This window comes from Folsomia candida, unplaced genomic scaffold (genome assembly GCF_002217175.1).
Source record: "Folsomia candida strain VU population unplaced genomic scaffold, ASM221717v1 Fcan01_Sc045, whole genome shotgun sequence".
Classification (NCBI taxonomy): domain Eukaryota; kingdom Metazoa; phylum Arthropoda; class Collembola; order Entomobryomorpha; family Isotomidae; genus Folsomia; species Folsomia candida.
The window spans coordinates 769,554-791,574 of NW_019091237.1; the positions used below are offsets into that span (position 1 = coordinate 769,554).

Sequence of the window (22,021 nt, forward strand, 5' to 3'; positions counted from 1 at the left end):
ACACTGGTTATGCTAAGTACATTGACCACTCGGTGTACGTAGTATGCATAAATGTCGCAAATTTGGTATATTTGTGGTCAGCTTGTTTATGCTCAATTCTTGATTTCATATGGATTTACGTTACTATTACTGGAAGAAATATGCATGCAAAACCCGTCTCATTTACAGTAAATGAAAAAATCTAGTCAAATAAGTAAATCATTTACTTATTTGACTAGATTTTTTCTCATCCTCCTCTTGAAGCATGAGTTTATGAGTTCCATTCGGCAAAAACAATGCATGGTTTTCTGACTTTACTACGTAAAAATCCCTGTGACCAGAACAAAATACCATTTTTATTAGTTGTACGAGAATAATTAACTTTTCGTAAAGGGTGAAACCAGAAAAATATAAAAACATAAAGCATGGACAACACGTGGTCAGTTGATGGGACGTCGACGACCTTAAGAATTAATAAAGAAGACCTTGTAGTATTTTGCCTCATTCTACTGTAGAATTTCCACGATTTTGGACATTTTGTCCGTCCAAAATTATTTTGGACGCTTTTGGATCGTGTGTATCAATGGATGAAACACGTTATGCGATGCAAATTGACCACTCGGTATACGAACGAAGTATGCATAAAAAATCTCACAAATTTCGTAGTCAGCTTTGTGATCCTCAATTCTTGAATTTATCTAAATATGTTACTATTACTGGAAGAAATATGCATGCAAAATCTGTCTCATTTAAGTACTCGTGTAGCTAGATTTTTTCTCATCGTCCGGCCGAAGCATGATTTTATTTCCATTCGGCCGAAACAGTGCATGTTTTTGTCAAATATTTTTCCATGAAAGAGAATTATGGTGGAATTTTAGTTTTATATTTTGGATAGAATTCTCACGATAAGAAATGGAACGACCATTCTTCAATTTTTGAGGCCTGCGTATCATGAAAATATATTTACAAAGTGAGACTTCCAGCAGAACTATTTGTTCACCTGGTCCCTTTCGATATGCAACCTGCAACCTGAGCCTTGTCCGATTCACAAAGTGACCAAATTCACAAATTTTCTCGTCACGGTGAAACATGTCGTCGTCACTGTTTCAGCCTTGCATTTATGTCGGCGCATGAAAAAATGGGAGTGAGCAGAGAACAGACTTTTACACATAATAGAATGACTTTACTACATAAAAATCGACATGGTCAAAACGGTAACAAATATTGGGTCATGTTTGCAAATTAATACTTCAACTATGCCATTTTTACGAATCGTACGAGAACAATTATCTCGTCATAAATATGTAGTGAAACCGGAAAAACTTAAAAACTATATAAAGTATCGGAAGTGTGTCGTAAGGTCAGTTGGCAGATGAATAAGGACTTGATCCTTGGGGATGACCTTTCTTCAAATGTCTCCCAAGATTTGCTTTCTGTGTGAACGTCTCCCCGCAGTGGGGGCAAGGGTGCCGGATTTTGGCATGAACACCCCTCAGATGTCGCACCATGCTACCCTTCTCGCCGAACTTCTTGGCACACTCGGGGCAGGTGATGTCCTTCCGCTTCCGGTGAACTGTCTTCTTGTGCCTGGCCATGGATATTTTTTGAGTGAAGGCTTGCCCGCATTCGGTGCACTTGAAGGGCCGCGGGTCCGCGCTGTGGATGCGCGCATGCCTGGTTAAGTTACTTTCCAAACTGAACAGCTCCCCGCACTGGTCGCAGCGGAAAGGTTTCTCCTTCGTGTGGGAGACGAGGTGAGCCTGATAAGTGTGGTTATCGGGGAATATCTTTTGGCAGAATAAACACACGACTCTTCCCCTGCTTCACGAGGGCGACCTTCTCGTCCTCGCTGAGATGGGTAAACCGATGACTGGTGAGGGTTCGTTTGGAGGAGAACGTTTTTCTACAAGTGGGACACCTTCCGCCCAACTTTTCCTTCGTGTGGGTCACAAGATGATGACTGAGATGGGATGGAGTTTTGAACCGTTTGCTGCAGAAGTAGCAGCCGTGTCGCCAGCCCTGTCGCACCGCCGCGCGCTCCTCGCGACTCAAATGGACGAAGAGATGATGGGTAAAGTGGCGACGATGGAAGAACATTTTTCGGCAGTGGGGGCACTTTTCATGGAACAGTGAGGACTGCTCCAGCTCATCCGCGTTGAGGTGGGTGCGGGCGTGGAAGTGAGCACTGGTTGCGTTGGTGAAGAGACAAATGCAGATTTTGCAGAGGAAGATTTTCTTATTGCGAACTTGCGGTGATTTCTTGGTGTTTAGTGACCTGCTGCTGGACGAAGGGGATTGCACTTGGTTATCGTCACGTGCTGTTGGTTGTGGGTGAGGAGGAAGTCGTCCGTTCTCGTGAAAGATGACTCCTTTCTTCGTTGTGGGGACGAGCGCTTTCTGGCCTCTGCGCATTTTCTGGTTGACCTCCATCCCGTCCAAGGTTTGCTCTGTTGGGAACTACCCTCGGAATCAAACCTGTCTCGGCACACAATTATTATCCGTATTAGAACAGAATGTGGAGTGGAGCAAGAGATTTTACATGAAAACTCAGAATACAATCTTACCAACGGCTCCTCCTTAAAACTTGGCGTGTTCGGGATCCAATCAGTTCAGGAGGAAAATCTTTTCTTTTTGGAATCCTGCTTTTCAGTCCTTCACGATTTTTAAGCGATGCTCAACTCCTCCAGCGTTCTTCTCTTGTGAACTTGGTGGAAAGTTGGAAATGTTGAAAATTTGTGAAATTTTTGTAGGACGTGAGCTGAGCTCTCGTTTGATGGGGAGCGTGTTGGTGTCTGACTCTCTCGGAGTGAGAGATGGTTTCGCTTGTATAGCAAGACGTACCAAAAAGGTGACAAAATGCAGATTAATGCAAAAATGCAGATAATAATTTATGTAAAGAGAACTAAGCAAGAAATTCATGGGACGAGCAACACGTTGGTGAATTGATCATCCATCAATTATTCAATGCAAATTAAGACGCACGGCTTGTCCAATTCTGACGAAATATGCATATGCATCCAGAATCTCGCAAATTTGACTATGAATCAAACTTGTTTTCATCTTTTATTTGCTGCCCTAGGCAAATAACCATTTGCAAGAAATAGCGGAGAGAAGAAAGTCTTTTTTGAGCTGCTAAATATTTTGACCTGTAAGAAATGACGCCCACCGCTGTCCACACTTCATACGACGCGTGCGTGGCGCAACTTTCCTGCGCTTTCTCGCAGTTTATTGCACCTCGCATTTCTTGCATTGCTTGCTTTGAAGTGCAAGAACTGTATGCGACAAGAAACGAAACACTTGGAGGAAAGATCAACAAAAGTAATTCTGCATATGATCCAGTCCGGATTTCCTAAGTTTTCTAATACAACGTTATTATACGCATGAATATTTAATTTAATGGGAATGACCACTTTGATCAATCATTGGATTACTTGATTGACCACTCCTGCACGGAAAATGCGTGCGGAATCAAGAAAATTTAGTGCAAACCTTTCATCTTTATGATGCTTGATTTGTTCTCATCCGCCTCAGGCTGAACTGAACTTGGGGTTTATTTAAATTGGATAGAAATATCTAATGCCTGGTTTTCTTAAATACAACGAAATTTTCCAACCGTGAGAAAATTATGGTGGAATTTTAGAGTTTTGATGGAATGCTCACGATAAGAAAATGAACAACAATTCATCAATTAGTGAGGTCTGCGGATCAGAATAATATGGAGACTGAGACTTCCTGCTGCAGAATTATTTGTTCACTTTGGTCCCTTTCGATATGCAACCTGCAATATGAGCCATGCACGATTTAAGTGAGATGCACAAACTGACCTTCCTTATCGTCACGATGAAACGTGTCGTCGTCACTGATCAAGCGTTGGATTTGTGTCGACAGATGCAAAAATGGGAGCGAGACGCGAGCAGACTTTTACATGAAAAAGAATGACTTTACTTAAAAATCGTCACGGTCATAAAGATAACAAAATTCATGTCATGTTTACACCGTAATGATTCAATTATATCAGTTTTATCAGTCGTACGAGAATAATTTCTTGTAATTGATAGTGAAATCACGAATATATATGTAAAAGCATAAAGTAAAGCTTGGTCACTTGAAGGGACGTCGTTTAGCACGAGAGGAAGGACTTATTATTCCGGGGGATGAACCTTCTTGAGATGCCTCCCAAGATGGCATTTCACACAGTGGGGGCAGGGGTGCCTTCTTTTGACATGAACACTCTTCAAATGTCGCACCATGTTACTCTTCGTCCCGAACTTCTTGCCGCACTCGGGACACGCGAAGTCCTTCCGCTTCCGGTGAACCGTCTTCTTGTGGCTGGTCAGATGCTGTCTTTTACTAAAAGACTGACCACATTCGTCACACCTGTACCATTTCGGGTTGTTCGTGTGACTCCGTTTGTGCAAATTTAAGTCTCCACTACGACCGAACCGCTTGCCACACTGGTCGCAGGGGAACGGCGTCTCCTCCGTGTGGGTGACCAGGTGGGACTCGTATCGGTTGTCGTTGGCGAATTTCTTCCCACCAAATAAACACACGCGACTCGTACCCTGCTTCACTTTCTCGTCTTCGGAGAGATGGCGGAACCGATGAAGGGTCAGGGCGTACTTGGAGGCGAACGTTTTTCGACAAATGTCACACCTTCCGTCCGCCTTTTCCTGGGTGTGGCGCAGCAGATGAGGAGTGAGACGAGATTGAGTGGGGAAACGTTTTTGGCAAAAGTAGCACACGTGTCGCCAGCCCTCCGCGCGGCTCAAATGGGAGAAGCGGTGCACATTCAGGTGCAAGGTGAAGTCGCGACGAAGGAAGAATGTTTTTTCGCAGTGGGGGCACTTCTCATGGAAAATTGAGGACTGTTCCAGCTCGGCGCGGGAGAGGTGGGTGTGGGCGTGGCGGCGAGCGCTCTCTTTGTTGGTGAAGGGACAAAGGCAGATTTTGAAGGTTTTCTCATTGGCTTTGGATACCTGCTGTTATCTGAAGGGGGCCGCGCTTGGTTGACCTTCCCCTTCATCTTTTTGTTGCTCGGAAGTTCCTCCGCTACGATTTTTTTGTGCTGCACAGAATATCAGCAGAAGGTCAGCGTATCGAGTTGAACAGCAGATTTTATATGAAAACTAAGAATGCAATCTTACCAACGAGTCGTTCTTCAAATTTTGGTGTGACGCGTGTCCTCAATTTGCGACGGTCTGCTCTTTTTTCTCGATATAAACTTGATGGAAGTGTTTAAAATTGGGGAAATTTCTGGACCAGGAAGTGAGCTCTCGTTTGACGGGGAGCTTGCTGATCTCTGTCTGCCTCGGACTGAGGATACATATGGCTTCGCTTATCTGCATGTCCCATCAAGTCAGGCCTCCTCTTATATGCACCAAATAGGCAACAAAATGCAGAATAATTTATGTGCACAGAATTAAGAATGCATATACGTTGAAAAAATCTCATAACTAAAAGACAGAGACGACGGTTGCGTCTCCTTGTGTGCCGAGAGATTTTTTGCTAATGAGGGGGGGCGGGGCGAAGAGAGCAGCTGATTTTCATGTAAACAATGCAGGCAGTTGCATGTAAAAAGTTGCTTTGGGTTTTGAGAGTGACCGTTCCCACTCTCCAAACGGGGCATCGCGAACCAGAAAAGGAGAAAAATTTCGACTAAAACTTCTAATTTGCAGCTAATACAAAATGGATTGATTTCGTTTTGGTGGCAATAAATTCCCAAGTTTGTGCTTTACAATTGCCATGTTGCATAAATTCCATAATAAATCTCAGAGAAAAGTATTGAACTGAAACATGGACTCATATCATGTTTCAGTCCAATACTTTTCACCGAGATTTATTATGGAATTTATGCAACATGGCAATTGTAAAGCACAAACTTGGGAATTTATTGCCACCAAAACGAAATCAATCCATTTTGTATTAGCTGCAAATTAGAAGTCTTAGTGACAAAAATCATTTACATTACTGGTAAGTGGCGAGGAGAAAAAGTCAACTCGCTCACTAGGATGCCCAGACTGTTCCCTAACTCAAACTTTAAGAATCATAATGGCACCTGCGAATATCTGTATTAAGACGGTGGTGAGGATATTCATTGATTAGTTATTCAATGCAAATTGCCGTCCACCTCTGGGTGCGTCCACAATCTCTCAAATTTGGTTATCAATCAGAATTCCTGTCTTCCTCTCGTGTTCGCCAGTGTTATCTTTCTGCCTTTACATACATGCAGAATACAATTTATTATGCCGCATTTTCATTAAAATGAATCATTTAAACGAATATGAAGGAAAGTTGAAGAAAAGGAATTCTGCATGCGATCGAATTGAGTCTGGATTTCTTAATCTTTTTCTCATACAATGTGCCCCATGCACATTTAATTTAATGCAAATGAGCACCTTACCTTGACCAATCATTAAAGTACTTACTTATGCAAATTAAGTTGGTCATTCCTCTTCGAAATAATATGCATGCAGATGAACCTTGCAAATTTAGTATTGCAAAAAACTTTTGCAAAACTTGTTAAAATAAGTGGTTTAATTTCCATTGAAATTATTTCATCTTTTAATTACTGAATTTAATCTATTAATTTAATTTAATCTGTTAATTTAATTTAATTTAAACTTTTAATCAGTAATTTCTGAAATTATGGGAACGACTAATAATTCCGATCATAAAATTGCACCGTATTTTAAGCCAAATATTTCCCTTAGCGATTTTCTTCTATCGCAATTCTAGGCCGCCATCACTGCTGCGGGAATCTTCACTTTCTCCTCAGCATCCCTGAAAATTCGGACGTACCCGCGATTGCACTTGTACCGGATGTTGTCCACATACACCGTGAACTGACCGTCGATCAGGACGTCGACCATTTCCGAAGGAAACCGAGAAGATTTTCGGACTCGCCGAAAATGTCGAGGAGGGCTTGTTTCAAGTAAATGAGATCGTGCAGCTCTTCGCCGATGAGGAGACACATGTCGTCCACGACGTCCTGGATGGCCTCCCCTTTTTCCAGCACGCGGAACACGAGCTCGTTGTCCGGATGGTTGCCCGCCGTCGAGAGGTCCTTCCCCGCCCCGAACATGTCGTTTACCTTGAATTGATAAGCTCCCTTTTAACGTGGCATCATCAAAATTGTCAAAACTTTCCACGTTTTTTTATTTTTTCCGCTCTGGGAATTTATTTTAAAATTCTGAACGACACATTTTTAGAGCTGGGAATTGCCAATTTTTTGAAAATATACACTCCAGATTTTGACACTTTTTGAAGGAGAAGATCTCAAGTTTAAGAAACGTTAAAAAAATGAAACTGTTTGAAACTAGGTAAAAAAATCCGACGACTCATACTAAAAATCGTTAAAATCCACAGATTTTTAATTATTTCTGGGAATTTATTTTAAAATTCTGGACGACAAATTTGTAGTCGGTGATTAATGGAATGACGCTGAGGTTTTTTTAGCCAGTTTAGATGAGTCCCAATTTTTCTGAAACTTGAAATCTCTTCAAAATCTGGAGTGCATATTTTTCAAAAATTAGTAATTCACTGCTCTACAAATGTGTCTTTCAGAATTTTAAAATAAATTCCCAGAGCAGAGAAATACTTAAAAATGTGGAGATTTTGATATTGAGCCATCCAGTCCTACATACGTTATCATCATTAACTAATCTAATTAATTATTGACTAAATAAAATTATTAATTATTGTCATTAATTGTCATCAATTACTAATTATTTTTGTAACCCTACCCAGGCGACATTTGACATGACGATGGTCATGATCCGTTTGAAGATGGGATGTCGTCTCACTTTTTGCGGGATGCGGATTCCCCGAACGAAAAGCTGACCTTCTAAACACACGTCCGGACCCGCGTTCCACTGACGCCAAGAGTTGTACGTTCGTAGGCTGAACCTTCAAACGGCAATTTCAATTTCAGAAATTTAATTTTTCAGGAAATGTATAAATGCCAACCTTTTATCGAGTCGGCAGCACGTGAACCAGTCGTCACTCTGGAAGCAGACTTGGAACGTGGACGCGAATGGTTCAATGTATTCGACATAGTCGTCCGCGTCACCCACAAAATCCACCCCAGCGACCACCATTCGCTGCAACACCTGAAATTTAAATATCACATTTCGCATTACAGCAAAATGTAAATATTTTGCAAAATAATCTTCCCAAATAAAAACGTGGAATTTGATAAGTTTCGCAAACCTCGAATAAAATAAAATATTGGTATCTTTGTTTGTAAAATCCGCGCATTGTGTAAAATAATTTTACAAATTTTTACAAAACAAAGAGATCGAAACAACTTTACAAAATAATTGTAAACTAAATTTCCTCTGAGATGCTTGTACCATTTTATCAAAGTTTATAAGTTTACAGAATTTGCGGATTTTACAAAATTACCAAGCACTGCGTGAATTGCTTCCATAATGTATATTCTGTAGCATTGTAAAATCCCTAAATTCCATAAACTTCCAAACTTTTAGTAAAGCTCTGCAAATATTTCCGAGGAAAATCAGTTCACAAATTTTTGTAAACGTTCGTAGATCTAAGTCGTCCTTTACAAAGTTACTAACAACTGCGTCAATCGCCCAAAACCTTATTTCCCCTTTAAAAAATAAAAAAAACAATAAATTTCCGCATAATCCAACCTTGCAAATCCCCTGAAACCCGGGCAACCCCTCAATTTCCGGGAGTGGGTCTTCCACCTCCTGCATCAAGATGATCTTGACATACGTTTCATGCACGTACTGCACCCTTCGCACGTTCAACCGCCCCGCAAACTAGCCATCTTCGAGGGCATCATCAAAAAACCAGGCGAAGAGGAGGAACCAAATGTAGAAAGTGATCCCCTTCGAGTCCAGCGCGAGGGTGGGGTTCCAATACAGCGTGAACTGCACCGCGGCCGCGACCGACGTCGTGATGTCGCCCGCGCGCTCGAACGACGCCGTCCCGATCCCGCACTCCGCCACTAACTTCGTGTACTTCGAGATCAGACCGGAAATGATCTTGGGGTCCACTTCGGGACGAGAGAAGCGCGGCTGGATGCGCGGAAAGCGCCCGGAAATCGTCGCCTTGCCGAAGGATGGGTGGGAAATGTTGGGCAGTTCAAATTCCACGTGGCCATTTATTGAGGAGGGTTGATACTTGGGAATAACGAGGGAGGGCATCCTGGACTAGAAAATTTTTTATAAAAACTTAGGAATTGATCATAAAAATCGGCAAAATAAACACATTTTTAAGAATTTCTCGCCTCTGGGAACTGATTTTATAAAATTTTGAAAGACAAATTTGTAGGCAGTGAGTTGATTGATGGCATGGCGTCGAGTTTTTTGAGCTAGTTTCGAAGAGTTCTATTTTTTCTGAAGGTTTCCTAAACTTGAGATCTCCTCCTTCAAAAAGTTTCAAAATTTGGAGTGTATGCTTTCAAAAAAATAAACAACTCCCTGCCCTACATATTTGTACATATTTCAGAATTTTAAAATAAATTCCCAGAGCGGAGAAATTACTAAAAATGTGCTAATTTTGACGATTTTGGTGATTAAGAATTTTACAGACAAATTTTTATTTATTACAAATTCAGAAAAAATCGGTGGGTAGTATGACGACTCAATTCTTGAATTGGATGCGGATGCGACAACTGGAATCGTATTGAAGTCATGGTCGCAAATGTGCCCGCTTTTATATTCCTTCTTCAGGAAATTAGTTCAAAATTTACCCCACTTGGTAACAACTATCGGGAAAAATCAAACCCCGGTTAATCAAGGTGAATTCTGCAGAATATTAATTTAGTCAGCTTCTTGTAATTTATAAGTAATTAGCATGGACGGATACATTGTTGGGTTGGAAAAAAGCGTGACATCTTTGCCCTCACACATTTTCCTGGATACCAGAGTTCCTGGAGAGATATGTGAATTAGTAAATTAACATAAAAACAGTCGGTGCAATCCCAACCTACTCAAGAATGGAGGTCTCCCAACGTATGCTCCCCCATTTTGAACAAACTAGTCTTAATCCATAACAAATTTAGATAATATGAAATTTGCGAAAGACACGACCTCCCAATGGGCACGTGTGACCGAGATGGCTGCATCCCAAGAGGAGAAAACGTGCCTTAAAGTCCACAAACTTTACACTTTCCAAATTTACTGTGCGTTTTCTCCTCTTCGGATGCATACCTGTTCACTTTCATTCATTTGAGTGATTATGATGGTGAGTGATAGTGAATGAAAATGAATTTCCTATGATTTGAGTGAAAATGATTGAAAGATTTCGTCATTTCAGATGAGTGATTGTGAATGAAAGATTTCTCTCAAACATTCTTCATCCTACGATTAATAGATGGGACGAAGTAAGAAATGAAGACAGATGATGTGAAATGAAATGAATTTGAAAGAAAATGATTGAAGGTGGATGAAAATCTTCAGTCAGAAATAGGGATGGCTGAACTTTGATTGAAAACTAAATTATTGAACAGGTATGTTCGGATGTATGGAAATATCTCAGCCAAATCTGCCCTCGGAGATCATGTCTTTCCCAAATTTCATACTAATTAAATTTAACATAGATTGCCACTAGTTTGCTCCAAATCGGAGAGCAAACGCTGAGAGACCTCCATTCAAAGATAATGTATTGCTACCAAATTAAAGATATCATTCGCACAATGAAATGAAAGTCAGCCCATTAATTTAATGATTTTTTTGCAGTAATCACATCACTGATACGACTCAGAATTAACGCTTACGTCTCAATGTAATGCAAATATTTGAGCCTGGACAAGGAAAAGATCTTGCCAATCGTTAACTAAACTCGTGTGGATGGATTCCACATCCACACGGTGAAATACATTGCCTGAGTTTTTAATGGAGGAAGTAGTGATCCAATCGCAATCGGAGTGAGTGAGTGCAAGCCCAAAAAAACTGGTCGTATGCAAATAATCACATGCAAATAAGGATGTAAACTTTGTTACGATTTTTTATGTATGAATATACGAATTAGTATGCAAGAAGTGCCTGGTAACACGGATTCCGTGTAACATTCGAGGTTGGGAAAGGTTGCAGGATGCAGTTTAAATATGTTGCACTATTTCCTGGTGCTCCAGTAATTAACGAGGTTTCGTCAGTGTTTCGTTTCTTAAAGGTTTGCTACATACATTTCTTGCACTGCAAAAGCAAGCCATGCAAGAAATGCGAGGTGCAAGAAACTGGGAGAAAGTGTGATAAATATACACCATCAAGCCACCCGCTGTGTGATGTATTTACAGCGGCGGGGCGTCGTTTCTAACGCCTCGAATTTCTCCCAGGTCAAAATATTTACCTGCATGAAACCACTTTTTTGCAGTTATTTCTTGCAAGTGATTACTTTATTTGCACCACCCAAAGGCCGAAACACTGGATGCATTTTGTTCTGAATTTGTAGAACGCGGAAAACTGTCGGGTTATTAAGATCGTTAGATATTTATGTAATTGTGAAATGCAGCATATTAATTAACATAGGACTGATCGCCAAAATCAGTACATTTTCAATCATTTCTCTCTCGTCTCTGGGAATTCATTTTAAAATTCTGAACGATCAATTTGTAGAGCAGGGAGTTCCCAATTTTTTTCAAAATATGCACTCCAGATTTTGACACTTTTTGAAGGAGAAGATCTCAAGAAGGTTAAGAATCCTTCAGAAAATTGGAACTCATTGAAATTGGCTTAATACTATTTAGTAAATACTTAAATAGGCAACTCCCTGCTCTACCCATGACAAATTTCTATGAATGTTGCAGCAGAAAGTGTGGCCATCATTGGCGAGATTAGAATTAACAAATCATTAATCTTATTTCTTATTCCTGTTACTGTAATGTGATGTGTTTTACATAATAATAGTTTTTCGTACCATAAATAAACAACTAAACGTGACATCAATTTACTAACTAATTACTTAATTATTATCATCATCTTGTCATCATGGCATCAGATTAACGTAGGACTCGATGACTTATCGCTAAAATCGTCAAAATCAGCACACTTTTAAGCATTTCCTCTCCGCTCTGGGAATTTGTTTTAATACTCTGAACGACAAATTGGTCATGACAATACAATACATGAAGGACAATTTATGGTAATGATATTAATTTTCACGGGCGGCCGAAGCGTGGGGACAGGGGGGCAAGGTCCCCACGGTTATCCAATATCATCTGCCCCTGCTAAATAAATGAACCCATCCTTCCCCTATCCTAAAATGTCATTGTCTCCACATGGCCCCAGTTTTGTAAACTGATAACTATTAATAAAGCTATTAATAAAGGTCTATAAATCAAATCCCCACTACTTCCACGGCCACTGTTTAAAGCAAAATATCCATGCATTAACTTTTCACACATGTTGAGAATTGTGGATGAACAAAGTCCACAATTTTGATGGACGTGATTCTTAAAAGCCTATCCTTGCCCACGACTAAAACCCTGCTTTTGCTATCAATCCGAATAGCATCGCTTCATATCAACCAGCAGAACGACTTGTTATCAGAAGCTCTTGTCATCGCATCAGCTATACAATTTTGTAAAATAAATAAAACCAATATTCAGATAAAAATGTATGTATGCAAATTTTACTGGAGTTTTTAAATAAAAGATCACTCTTAGAACACTGCATGGTATTAAATTATTACTGAACGGAGTACATATGTATGATGCATATGACCCTACCGGTATTAACAGGCATTACCGTTCAGTAATGTAACATTACTGCCATAACACTACTAATGTTATGGTAAAGCAAAATTTACCACTCGGGAACAAACTACTACCAATGCGGTAGGAAGTTATTATACCAAATCAATACCAGTAGGAGTATATATGTAACTCTACCAGATTTTTAACAATGATTTTGACCAATAATTACTTAAATCTTACTTAATTAACATGAAATATTTCGATTTCCGAATAATTTTCCTTTATCCTTAGTATAGAAGAAGGACAGCAGAAGCAGTCTCACTTTCTCACATCGACACTTATCTTGGGGGCAAACTAGAAATAAAAATGCGACGGGAAATATGAGACGTCTCATTCTCACCAGTCTCATCTCATCCGTCTCAATTTGCCTCCTCACCACCCATCTCAAAACAATAGTCAACAGTAGCGAATTTTTGTGTGCCGAATTTTATTTACGCATCTTCTCATCGCTCTTTTTCTTCTCACAAAACAATTAAAATAATTAACTAATTACAAAAAACCGAGATTCTGCAGTAAAAAAAGGTAAGAATAACAATTTACCTTACTTTTTTCAGAATAATTACATAATTACGAAAAACCCAAATTCTGAAATATAAAATAAAATAAACCTTCAGTTTGAACTTTTGAAATAAATAAATCGAAATATAAACAAAGAACAACAAGAATTCTACATCACTTATTTATCACTAAATTAAAACTTAATTACTGATTAATTACTGACTTAAAATTAAAGTTTTATTTTATTTTAATTTTAAAAAAAAGTTTAATTTCATAATTTAACCCAGAACATTTGCATATTTCTCAGACTTGGCTGGTGATTAAGCAAAGGCGGAAAGTTAATCACGCTTCTCGTCCCTTCCAAACTTCCAACCGTCACTTTTTCTTTCCGAGGCAGGAATTTCACCCTGGTAATTTTTAATTAATTCCTTCCCCTTATCTTAATTAATTAACCTTATCTTTTTTCTCAATTCCCATGAAACTAATGTCTTTTCCGACAGATTCATTATCTAATAAGCAGATAAGGAGCAGCTCGCTACTTAACTAAAACTACTCGAAAAATGGATAAGGAACAAGTAAGCAAATTAGTCGGATTACTTTGTGACGAAGAGGCCCAACCCGAACAACAGGTGAATGATGAAGTTAACGACGAAGTAAGTGGGATTTAGTATTTAATTCCTGTCAACCTTAATTAACGTCCATATTTAACTCGACTAATTTAACTATTTTATAATCTACAGGCCCAATCTGAACTGGTGGTCGGTGAAATTACCATCATTGAGTTGGATAATCCGCTGGTAAGATTGATACAATTTATGAATTTAATCACTACAATATTTCCACCTGCGAATCCTTGACTTTTTCTGCAATTTCCTATAAATCGTAGTCCGAATTTTGATTCAAATCTAACTTTACATTTGTATCCCTTCAAAATTTAACCCCTCCTGGGTCCAAACATGACAACAATTCCCCTAAATTTCCAAAAACTAGGCACTAATTCTTTCAAAAATCTTTTACAACAATTTATTCCTCTTTTTCTACCCATGTTTTGATAACGAATGGAAAATAGGATTCAAAATATTGACAAATAAGTCTTCCTCTTTTTCCTCTAAAACTTCTGTGTAAATCCAATTCACAATTCTTCTAAATTTCCAAAAATAACGACGATTTTTCAAAAACAACAATTTTTCCCCTTTTTCCATCCATGTTTTGCTTAATGAATTACCCCCAGGATTCAAAACATTGAAAACATTTTCCTCCTTCTTTAATCTAAATCTAACTTTAACATTTTCTTCTTCTCAGTTCGTCGAGTTTGTCGCCCTCTCCCCCGACTCCGACTGGAGATTCAACTCCAAGAAGGAGTACATCGACAACCTCGCAAAACTTGATAAGTCCATCTCCACCTATCAATACTTATCAGCCTTGGTCGAACTTCCATTGACGAAAGACCGCCCCACCTACATGTTGGACCTGGACGAGTATGAGAAGCTCCTACTGAAGTTGTTCTATCGTCCACCTTACCTGCGCATGGGTCTTGTCAACCAGATCGACGAGTTAAAAACGTTCTGCGCCGCGGTCATGATTGGATGGCGTTTCTTCCGACATAATTGCATCGGATTGCGCAAGATTATCGAGTATCTCGCTGAAGACACCCTGATTGAGGACATCCAGCGGATGGAGCGCCCGTTCTTGGTGATGTTGAAGGACATCGTTCTGTGGAGGTTGCACCCGGGAAGGTTCGACAAAAGGTGGAAGATCTTCCAAGTTCAGTCTGAGAGTTTGCCGTGAGTGAATTACGCTTAAAAAGAGGATGAATTTATAACTCTGCTTAACGCAGGGCTGGATGAAGCGTAACTAAAATAGTCAAAATCAGCACATTTCTCGCCTCTGGGAATTTATTTTAAATTTCTGAACGACAAATTTGTCCTCAGTGAGTTAATTAATGGAATATCGTCGAGTTTTTTGAGCCAGTTGAGTTCCAATTTTTCTGAAAGCTTCTTAAATTTGAGATCTCCTCCTTCAAAAAGTGTCAAAATCTGGAGTATATATTTCTAAAAATTTGCAACTCCATTTGCATTACAAATTTGTCGTTCAGAATTTTAAAATAAATTCCCAGAGCGGAGAAGAAATGATTTTAAAAAATGCTCATTTTCACGATGCATCATCCACTCCTAGGTTCCTACTTTTAACTAAATCTTAACTAAAATTCTCCTTTTTTATCCCCAGGTTGCCCGAATTGGGAAGTGGCGTGCTTGGATTACTAGCAAAGAAGATCATCGTGCGGTACCAATCGGGGGAAGACTACGACGACGAAACTGACGAGATTGACGACGACGACGACGAGGAGGAGATCGCCCTCAACCAATTCATGAAGTCGAAAATGTTCGAATATAGGAAGATCTGCGAGGCGGAAGGCTGCCTTGAAATTGAGGAGAACAGGGATTCCTATGCTCACTGCTCTAAATGCAAGACGGCGTACTACTGCTCGAGAAAATGTCAACGCCAGGGCTGGAGGGACGGTCACAAGCACGTCTGCAGTCTCGAACGTGCCGAAATAAAAGGAATGGCTGAGCAATTCCTGTTTAAAAACCAAACTTCGTCTCTAGGCTCGGAAGTTATGAAGAGATATTGCAAAAATTTTTAAATGGTTGCGTATTTTTAATCAATTAGTTAACTTTTATTGCATCAATTATGAGTCCTTCAACGATATGAATTTAACCCCAATCAATCCTCTGTGATTTCTTAATCAAAATGTGTAGCAAGAATCGGAAATATTGAAATGAACTTACTTATGAATAAATGAATCAACCAGGATTTATTAAGCATTTTTAAAATATGGTTGTGTAGTTTTTAATGCGTTGTTTATTAATTGTAGTAATTAATAATTAGTTAACCTTTTATTGCATTATATTATGAGTCTCTTTAACGATATGAATTTAACCCCAATTCCTGTGATTTCTTAATCAAAATTTATGTAGTAAGGATCCGAAATATTGAAATGAACTTGTGAATAAATGAATCAACCAGGATTTATTAAACATTTTTAAAACATGGTTGTGTATTTTTAATACGTTGTTTATTAATTAGTTAGCCTTTTATTGCATTATCGCAGTCAGTATCTTCAAGGATAAGACGACGACGTGTACGGCGGAGATGATTGAGATGATTAAGATTCGAATGACGTTATTAAATATGTATCCTGCACTCGAATTCTATTTTGCCGCAAGGGTGAGTCCATGTTTTCTAATGATTAGTATTTTGAAAAGATTAAAAAGAAATGTTTCTGTGAACTGCATTGTAATTGATTTGTCGTGTTATGTGATTGTAGGTTTACCTGTGATAAGTGTCTCAGAATTGGCGATACGGCTCCTCCTTTTCCCAAAAACGGTTCAAAACTTCTTCCAATCTCAGAAGTCATCTTCTGAGCAATGTAAAGGAAAAGGCGCTCCCTATCCCTTGTCGAAAAACATTTTCCGAACATTCCGAGAACGCGGAGCAGGATTCGACCAACGTCTGCCTCTTCTGTCAAAAGACCTTCCCCGATAACCGCACTTATCATGCTCACCTGGTCTCCCACACGAAATAGAGAAACCTTTCCCGTGTGGAGCCCTGTTCCCTCGGAATAACAGCTTAAAATCGCACGCGCGCATTCACTCCGCGGATCCGCGACCGTTCCAGTGCGACCAAGCGTTCAGTCAAAAACAGTCTCTGACAAGTTACACGAAGACGGTGCACCGGAAGTTGAAGGACATCGGCTGTCTCCAGTGCGGAAAGAAGTTCGGGACGAAGGGTGACATGGTTCGACATCTGAGGAGCGTCCACCTCAAAATCCGGCACCCCTGCCCCCACTGCGGTCAATCGTTCACGCAGAAATCCAATCTGGGGACACATTTGAGGAAGGTTCATCCCCCAGAGTAAAGTCATTTGTCCTCCCAAACAACCCATAAAATGACCACGTGTTATCCATGCACTTATGTTTTTATATTCTCCTCATTGCACAATTGATGATAAGATGTTATCCTCATCCGACTGATAAATGTAGCATAATTGAATTATTAAGGTGTAAACATGTCCCGATTTTTGTTACTTTTTGACCATGACGATTTTTAATTAGTAAAGACATTCTGTTTTATATAAAAGTCTGCTCGCTTCTCGCTCCCATTTTTCCATGTGCCGACATCAATGCAAGGCTGGAACAGTGACGACGACACATTTCATCGTGACGAGAAGAAAGGTCACTTTGTGCATCGCACTTAAATCGTGCTTCGGGTTGCATATCGAAACTGACGATGGTGAGGAAGTAATAATTCTACAGGAAGTCTCCCTTTCCATCTTATCATGATAAGCCCATCTTAACAATTGATGAATAGTCATTCACTCAATTCACTTGCTTATCGGGAGCATTCCCCAAACCACCCAAAAATATTTTATTCAATCGCGATTTCCTTCGTAGTTGTGGTCATCATAGGCAATGACCGCGGATAAGATAACTTAGACCGTGGGGACATCAATCTCCATGAAAATAAAACCCAGCTCATTGTTACAAAATAATTGCATATTACACCACCACAAGTTATAGATTTAATCAATTATGATCTTGAAGTTGGATTGGAAAAACAATATTACAATAATATCTTTATGATAAATGTATGAAATGAAAATTTTCATGCACTATCAATTTCTAGAATAATTGTTACCCAGTTTGAAACATGTTTTCAAGTTAAATTATGTTCCCGTAGGAGATAAATTAGAGGAAAAATTGACCCCATTTTGTCCTCACTGGAGTTGGGAAAGACTCGAAAGGTTGTAACTTCTATTCATCTTCCCTCTCAGAGGGATGCACAATCTATATTTTTGGCTTTTATGCCTAATTTTTGTCCAGGTGACTTTGACGGAGCAATCCGTCATTAGTCGCCGCCTAAGTAAAATAAAAGATAATAATTCGTAAAGTACTGGCAGGGGTGGGCAAAATACTTTATCAAAGTACAGTATTTTGAGCTCCGTTCTAAATTTCCGGGGTTGTTACACCCACAAAAAGACGAAAATCTACGTGAAGAAGACAACAGTCGTACGAAAATACCTGTTTCGTGAAGAAATTAACTTAACTTTTGATTGCTGGCGAAATACTTTATTTTGTAAGTAAAATTAGTGAAAACAATATATTTTATTAACGCCTAATTTTCTATCTTATGGAAATATGGTAAATCCTACAAAAATGTAATGCATGCAAAAATTTTCGCTTTAATATTTTATTTACATTTTATTTTTCTGTATTTCTGGACTTATATAAGCGTTCCCAAAAGCGTTCAAAATAATTTTGGACATCTAAAAGCGTTGGAAAATTGAGCAAAATGCAACAAGTTTTTTTATGCATATTCATTAACGACTTTTTGCAAATCTCCGTCCACACAGGTATCTAATCTCGCATTAATTTTGAGCGTCTTTGTGTATTTGTAATACCATGAAATTAGGAAAAACTGTTCTTTTAAGATGTTTCGTTACTTGAGAAATGAAGAAATTTTCGAAATCTAAAAGTATTAGGCAAAAATGCTTAGAAATTAATGAGAGATTAGATTACATCTAGGTCAACGGATTATCAAAAGATTTAATAATAATGAACTTGTAATATTTTGCCAGATTTTCTATTTTAGACATTTTGGACGTTTTAAATTCTGTGTCCAAAACTGGTTAAAACCGGTTTTAGACAGTGGTTAACATCACAGCGATCTGAGGAGGAGAGACTCTCTACATGCCTCTCTCAGATCTTGATGCCCTTTAGATATTTGATAGCCCAAACGAATGTAGATAACCCTAGAATGGTTTGATGCCATGGCCACATTTGCGCCGGCCACACCCCCTCAAAGGTGTGAAAACCACGAAAAATGCCCTGTTTTCATGTGCTTCATCTGCTACCATAAATCCGAGCAAAATTGGATTTTTAAGTTAACCATTTTTGTGGTTTTCACACATTTTTGGAGGGTCGCAAATGTGGCCATGGCATGAAACCACTTTAGGGTTATCATACATTCGTTTGGGTTATCAAATATGCAAAAGGCATCAAGATCTGAGAAGGGCAGGTGGTGAAGCTCTCCTCCTGAGTTAGAGTACTATAAGAACCGCCGCCTGGTGAGATTTCCCAGTCTGCGAAATTCACTCGAGTCTTCTGCCCAGTAGATGAAGTTTTTTTAAAATTGTTAAATTATTAATTGTTGAAATAACTATTTTTGAAAAGTAAAGCCACCCTGATCTTCCCTCACCTTTTTTTAGTGCAGCGACAATGTTTCAAAAAAAGAAATCGGCGTTTTTGAAATCGCTCGAACCTGCGATGAAAATTGGAAAGATCGACGGACAAATATTTTACGATCCGAAGACCGGCGTATTTATTCCAGCGAGGCGAATTCCCCCCTGCCCTGGGGGACACTCACTGACCGACTTGTAAGTTAAAAGGGGGTTAATTAATTAGTTTAATTAGTAATTAATTATTAATTTCCTTTGACTCGCACTAGATATTGGAATCCGTGCCTGGAATGTGAAAAATTTTGTAATTGCATTCACACCCACTGGTTCCCCGACATTATTGTGAAGACTTCGGATAACGACACGATTCGAGTAAACCCGTCGTCGTCGCGGGATCCAGCGAGCTTATCAGGCGGCTCAATGAACTCTGCAACAGTGCGAAAAGGACCTTGGTGAAGAACCTTATCAAGACGAAGAATGGCTGGGTGTCGTCATCGCCTAGAAGTCAAGGGGGTGAGGATAAGGGAAAAATTGAGGTGATGGATGTATCCTCGGAAGAAGAAGAGGACATGACACTCGACGAGGCCCGTTTATCAGGTGAAGATAAGCTCGTCGGTGCAGAAATTGGGGCTGATTTGTCCCCCGACTTTAAAGAACTCATCGAGTTTCCCCCAGAGTTGCCGGCGTACAAGGTGAAAGATGAAAATTGGAGGATGTTCGGATTAACGACTTTTGAGTGGCGGTGGATCGAGAAGTTTATGGCTTTGCATCGCGATCAAGTATGTACAAAGAATTAATTAATTAGGCTATAATCTGACCTTAAATTACAAAGAATAGAAGTCTTAGATTTCGAACAAATTAGTGTAAATCGATCACAAATTTGATTAGTATGAAATTTGCGAAAGATACGATCTCCCAATGGGCACGTTTGGCAGAGATGTTTGCATCCAAAGAGGAGAAAAGGCGCAGTAAATTTGGAAAGTGTAAAATTTGTCGGCTTTTGTATGCGATTTTTCTCCTCTTTGGATGTAAATATCTCTGCCAAACGTGCCCATTGGGAGATCGTGTCTTTTCCAAATTTCATACTAGCTAAATTTGTAATCGATTGACACTAATTTGCTATAAATCAGATCCCATACGCTGGGTCTACCTCTATTTTAAGTATTAATTAATTAATTAAACGCTATTTTGTTTAAATGTTCTCAGGTCGAGGAGGACATCGAAGAGGAAAAGCGTGCCCGAGAATACTTTCGTTTGAGCATGTTCGCTCGTCCCGAGAAGGACGTCATCAACCCGTGGCGCTACCACGATTGGGAAGAAGACCTCTTCGCCAACTTATCGCACACTGAACTCTTCGGGATCGTCAGAGTGCGTGAAATATTGCAAATTTAAGCATGCTAATTTGCATAGGATTAAATTTATTTTAATTTTTTGCTAGGCGGTTCACGAGCTAATGATTTCTGATTTGTACATCCCTCTGGCTAAATGGTTAACCTTGTTGCGCGGGATTCCTCGCGTGGCCGACTTTGGGCTGGGCCGCTGGCTGACGGAGCTTTCCCCGGAAATGTGGGACTCTGGGTTGGAGGAATTTTGCGAGGGGGCAATTCGACCGATGTGGGATTGGAAGCCCCCAGATGTTCAGCTTGCATAAGGACATTCCTCGCAGGCAACGCCCCAGGTCGACACTCCTGTGGAGGAAGAGGATTTGGAAGGCTGTGCCGCAGTTTTCGACGCGCTGGTGGAATTCGTAATGATGAAAGGGAATGGAATACTGGATTTTTTGGGGGGTTTTTAATAATTGGATAATTTGGTGGTGAGTTTATTTATTTAAAATGAGATCAGGTTAATGTAGGACTGGATGATAAATCGCCAAAATCAGCACATTTTTAATCATTTCTCGGCTCTGGGAGCTTATTTTAAATTTCTGGACTACAAATTTGTATTCAATAAGTTGCTTAATAGAATAGCGGTGAGTTTCTAAACCAGTTTCGATGAGTTCCAATTTTTCTGAAGGGTTCTTAAACTTGAGTTCTCTTCCTTCAAGAAGTGTCAATTCCGGAGTGTATATTTTTTGAAAATTGGGAACGACCTGCTCTACAAAGTTGTTGTCCAGAATTTTAAAATAAATTTCCAGAGGCGAGAAATCATTAAAAATGTGTTGATTTTGGTGATTCGAGTCCTATTTAATAACTAATTATCATTAATTTGGTTAATTTCAGGTGGTTCTTAATAATTTATGCAAATCTCAAGTTGGGAGAGGAAATAATTTTCACCTTTTTATAGTTCTTGATCCATTTACACGTGTGTTTTTTCATGGATGGTTTAGTTATTACCTATCATTAACAATTTGTTATAGTAAATTAGGCCATAATTTTCATTAGTCGTGTCGTTATTAAAAAATGAATTGTAGTGAGCATTTTTATACTGTAGTTTTAACACGATTTAATTATTTCGTAGATAATTAAAGTCCCAATGAATCTTTTTAAGTTGGTAAAGTTCTAAAATGTTACGAGATTTGGTTAACAAATTGAAAAAATAATGTCAATAAAGTAGTAAATTCTAATAACCGTTGATCTTTTTACATTA

At 39.2% G+C, this 22,021-nt stretch overlaps 4 protein-coding genes and 1 long non-coding RNA gene across 5 annotated transcripts; 2 read left to right on the plus strand and 3 right to left on the minus strand.

The window, feature by feature from the left end:
- Positions 1-1,140: 1,140 nt before the first annotated feature.
- LOC110861822 lies at positions 1,141-2,789 on the minus strand. Its single transcript, XR_004833278.1, has 2 exons — positions 2,544-2,789; positions 1,141-2,454 (listed from the first exon to the last, which is right to left on the minus strand). It is a non-coding gene; the product is annotated as an uncharacterized LOC110861822 (long non-coding RNA).
- Positions 2,790-3,898: 1,109 nt separating this feature from the next.
- Positions 3,899-5,304, minus strand: LOC118433240 (oocyte zinc finger protein XlCOF19-like). The gene is made up of 2 exons (XM_035844955.1): positions 5,239-5,304; positions 3,899-4,958 (listed from the first exon to the last, which is right to left on the minus strand). Exons 1-2 carry the CDS (start codon positions 5,302-5,304, stop codon positions 4,122-4,124), a joined length of 903 nt encoding a protein of 300 aa, XP_035700848.1. The 3' UTR covers positions 3,899-4,121.
- A 1,505-nt stretch (positions 5,305-6,809) lies between these two features.
- LOC118433259 lies at positions 6,810-8,099 on the minus strand. The gene is made up of 3 exons (XM_035845003.1): positions 7,945-8,099; positions 7,722-7,884; positions 6,810-7,069 (listed from the first exon to the last, which is right to left on the minus strand). Exons 1-3 carry the CDS (start codon positions 8,073-8,075, stop codon positions 6,833-6,835), a joined length of 531 nt encoding a protein of 176 aa, XP_035700896.1. The 5' UTR covers positions 8,076-8,099; the 3' UTR covers positions 6,810-6,832.
- Positions 8,100-13,122: 5,023 nt separating this feature from the next.
- Positions 13,123-16,247, plus strand: LOC110861817. The gene is made up of 6 exons (XM_022110957.2): positions 13,123-13,222; positions 13,506-13,608; positions 13,699-13,851; positions 13,939-13,995; positions 14,501-14,982; positions 15,425-16,247. The coding sequence occupies exons 3-6, from the start codon at positions 13,759-13,761 to the stop codon at positions 15,840-15,842; spliced, it is 1,050 nt and encodes a 349-aa protein (XP_021966649.1). The 5' UTR covers positions 13,123-13,222; positions 13,506-13,608; positions 13,699-13,758; the 3' UTR covers positions 15,843-16,247.
- Positions 16,248-19,798: 3,551 nt separating this feature from the next.
- Positions 19,799-22,021, plus strand: LOC110861809. The gene is made up of 4 exons (XM_035845002.1): positions 19,799-20,214; positions 20,642-20,803; positions 20,874-21,248; positions 21,655-22,021. Exons 1-3 carry the CDS (start codon positions 19,975-19,977, stop codon positions 21,084-21,086), a joined length of 615 nt encoding a protein of 204 aa, XP_035700895.1. The 5' UTR covers positions 19,799-19,974; the 3' UTR covers positions 21,087-21,248; positions 21,655-22,021.

Excerpts from the sequence above, each read along its gene's own strand:
- LOC118433240 (XM_035844955.1), bottom strand. The coding sequence starts at position 5,304 with ATGTATCCTCAGTCCGAGGCAGACAGAGATCAGCAAGCTCCCCGTCAA. Across the intron at positions 4,959-5,238 it reads AAACGAGAGCTCACTTCCTG|CAGGTATCCAAAGCCAATGA; the intron begins GTCCAGAAATTT and ends TTCAGATAACAG.
- LOC118433259 (XM_035845003.1), bottom strand. The coding sequence starts at position 8,075 with ATGGTGGTCGCTGGGGTGGATTTTGTGGGTGACGCGGACGACTATGTC. Across the intron at positions 7,885-7,944 it reads TGCTGCCGACTCGATAAAAG|GTTCAGCCTACGAACGTACA; the intron begins GTTGGCATTTAT and ends TGCCGTTTGAAG. Across the intron at positions 7,070-7,721 it reads TCATGTCAAATGTCGCCTGG|GTAAACGACATGTTCGGGGC; the intron begins GTAGGGTTACAA and ends TATCAATTCAAG.
- LOC110861817 (XM_022110957.2), top strand. The coding sequence starts at position 13,759 with ATGGATAAGGAACAAGTAAGCAAATTAGTCGGATTACTTTGTGACGAA. Across the intron at positions 13,996-14,500 it reads TTGAGTTGGATAATCCGCTG|TTCGTCGAGTTTGTCGCCCT; the intron begins GTAAGATTGATA and ends TCTTCTTCTCAG. Across the intron at positions 14,983-15,424 it reads GTTCAGTCTGAGAGTTTGCC|GTTGCCCGAATTGGGAAGTG; the intron begins GTGAGTGAATTA and ends TTTTATCCCCAG.
- LOC110861809 (XM_035845002.1), top strand. The coding sequence starts at position 19,975 with ATGGATGTATCCTCGGAAGAAGAAGAGGACATGACACTCGACGAGGCC. Across the intron at positions 20,215-20,641 it reads TGGCTTTGCATCGCGATCAA|GTCGAGGAGGACATCGAAGA; the intron begins GTATGTACAAAG and ends AAATGTTCTCAG. Across the intron at positions 20,804-20,873 it reads AACTCTTCGGGATCGTCAGA|GCGGTTCACGAGCTAATGAT; the intron begins GTGCGTGAAATA and ends ATTTTTTGCTAG.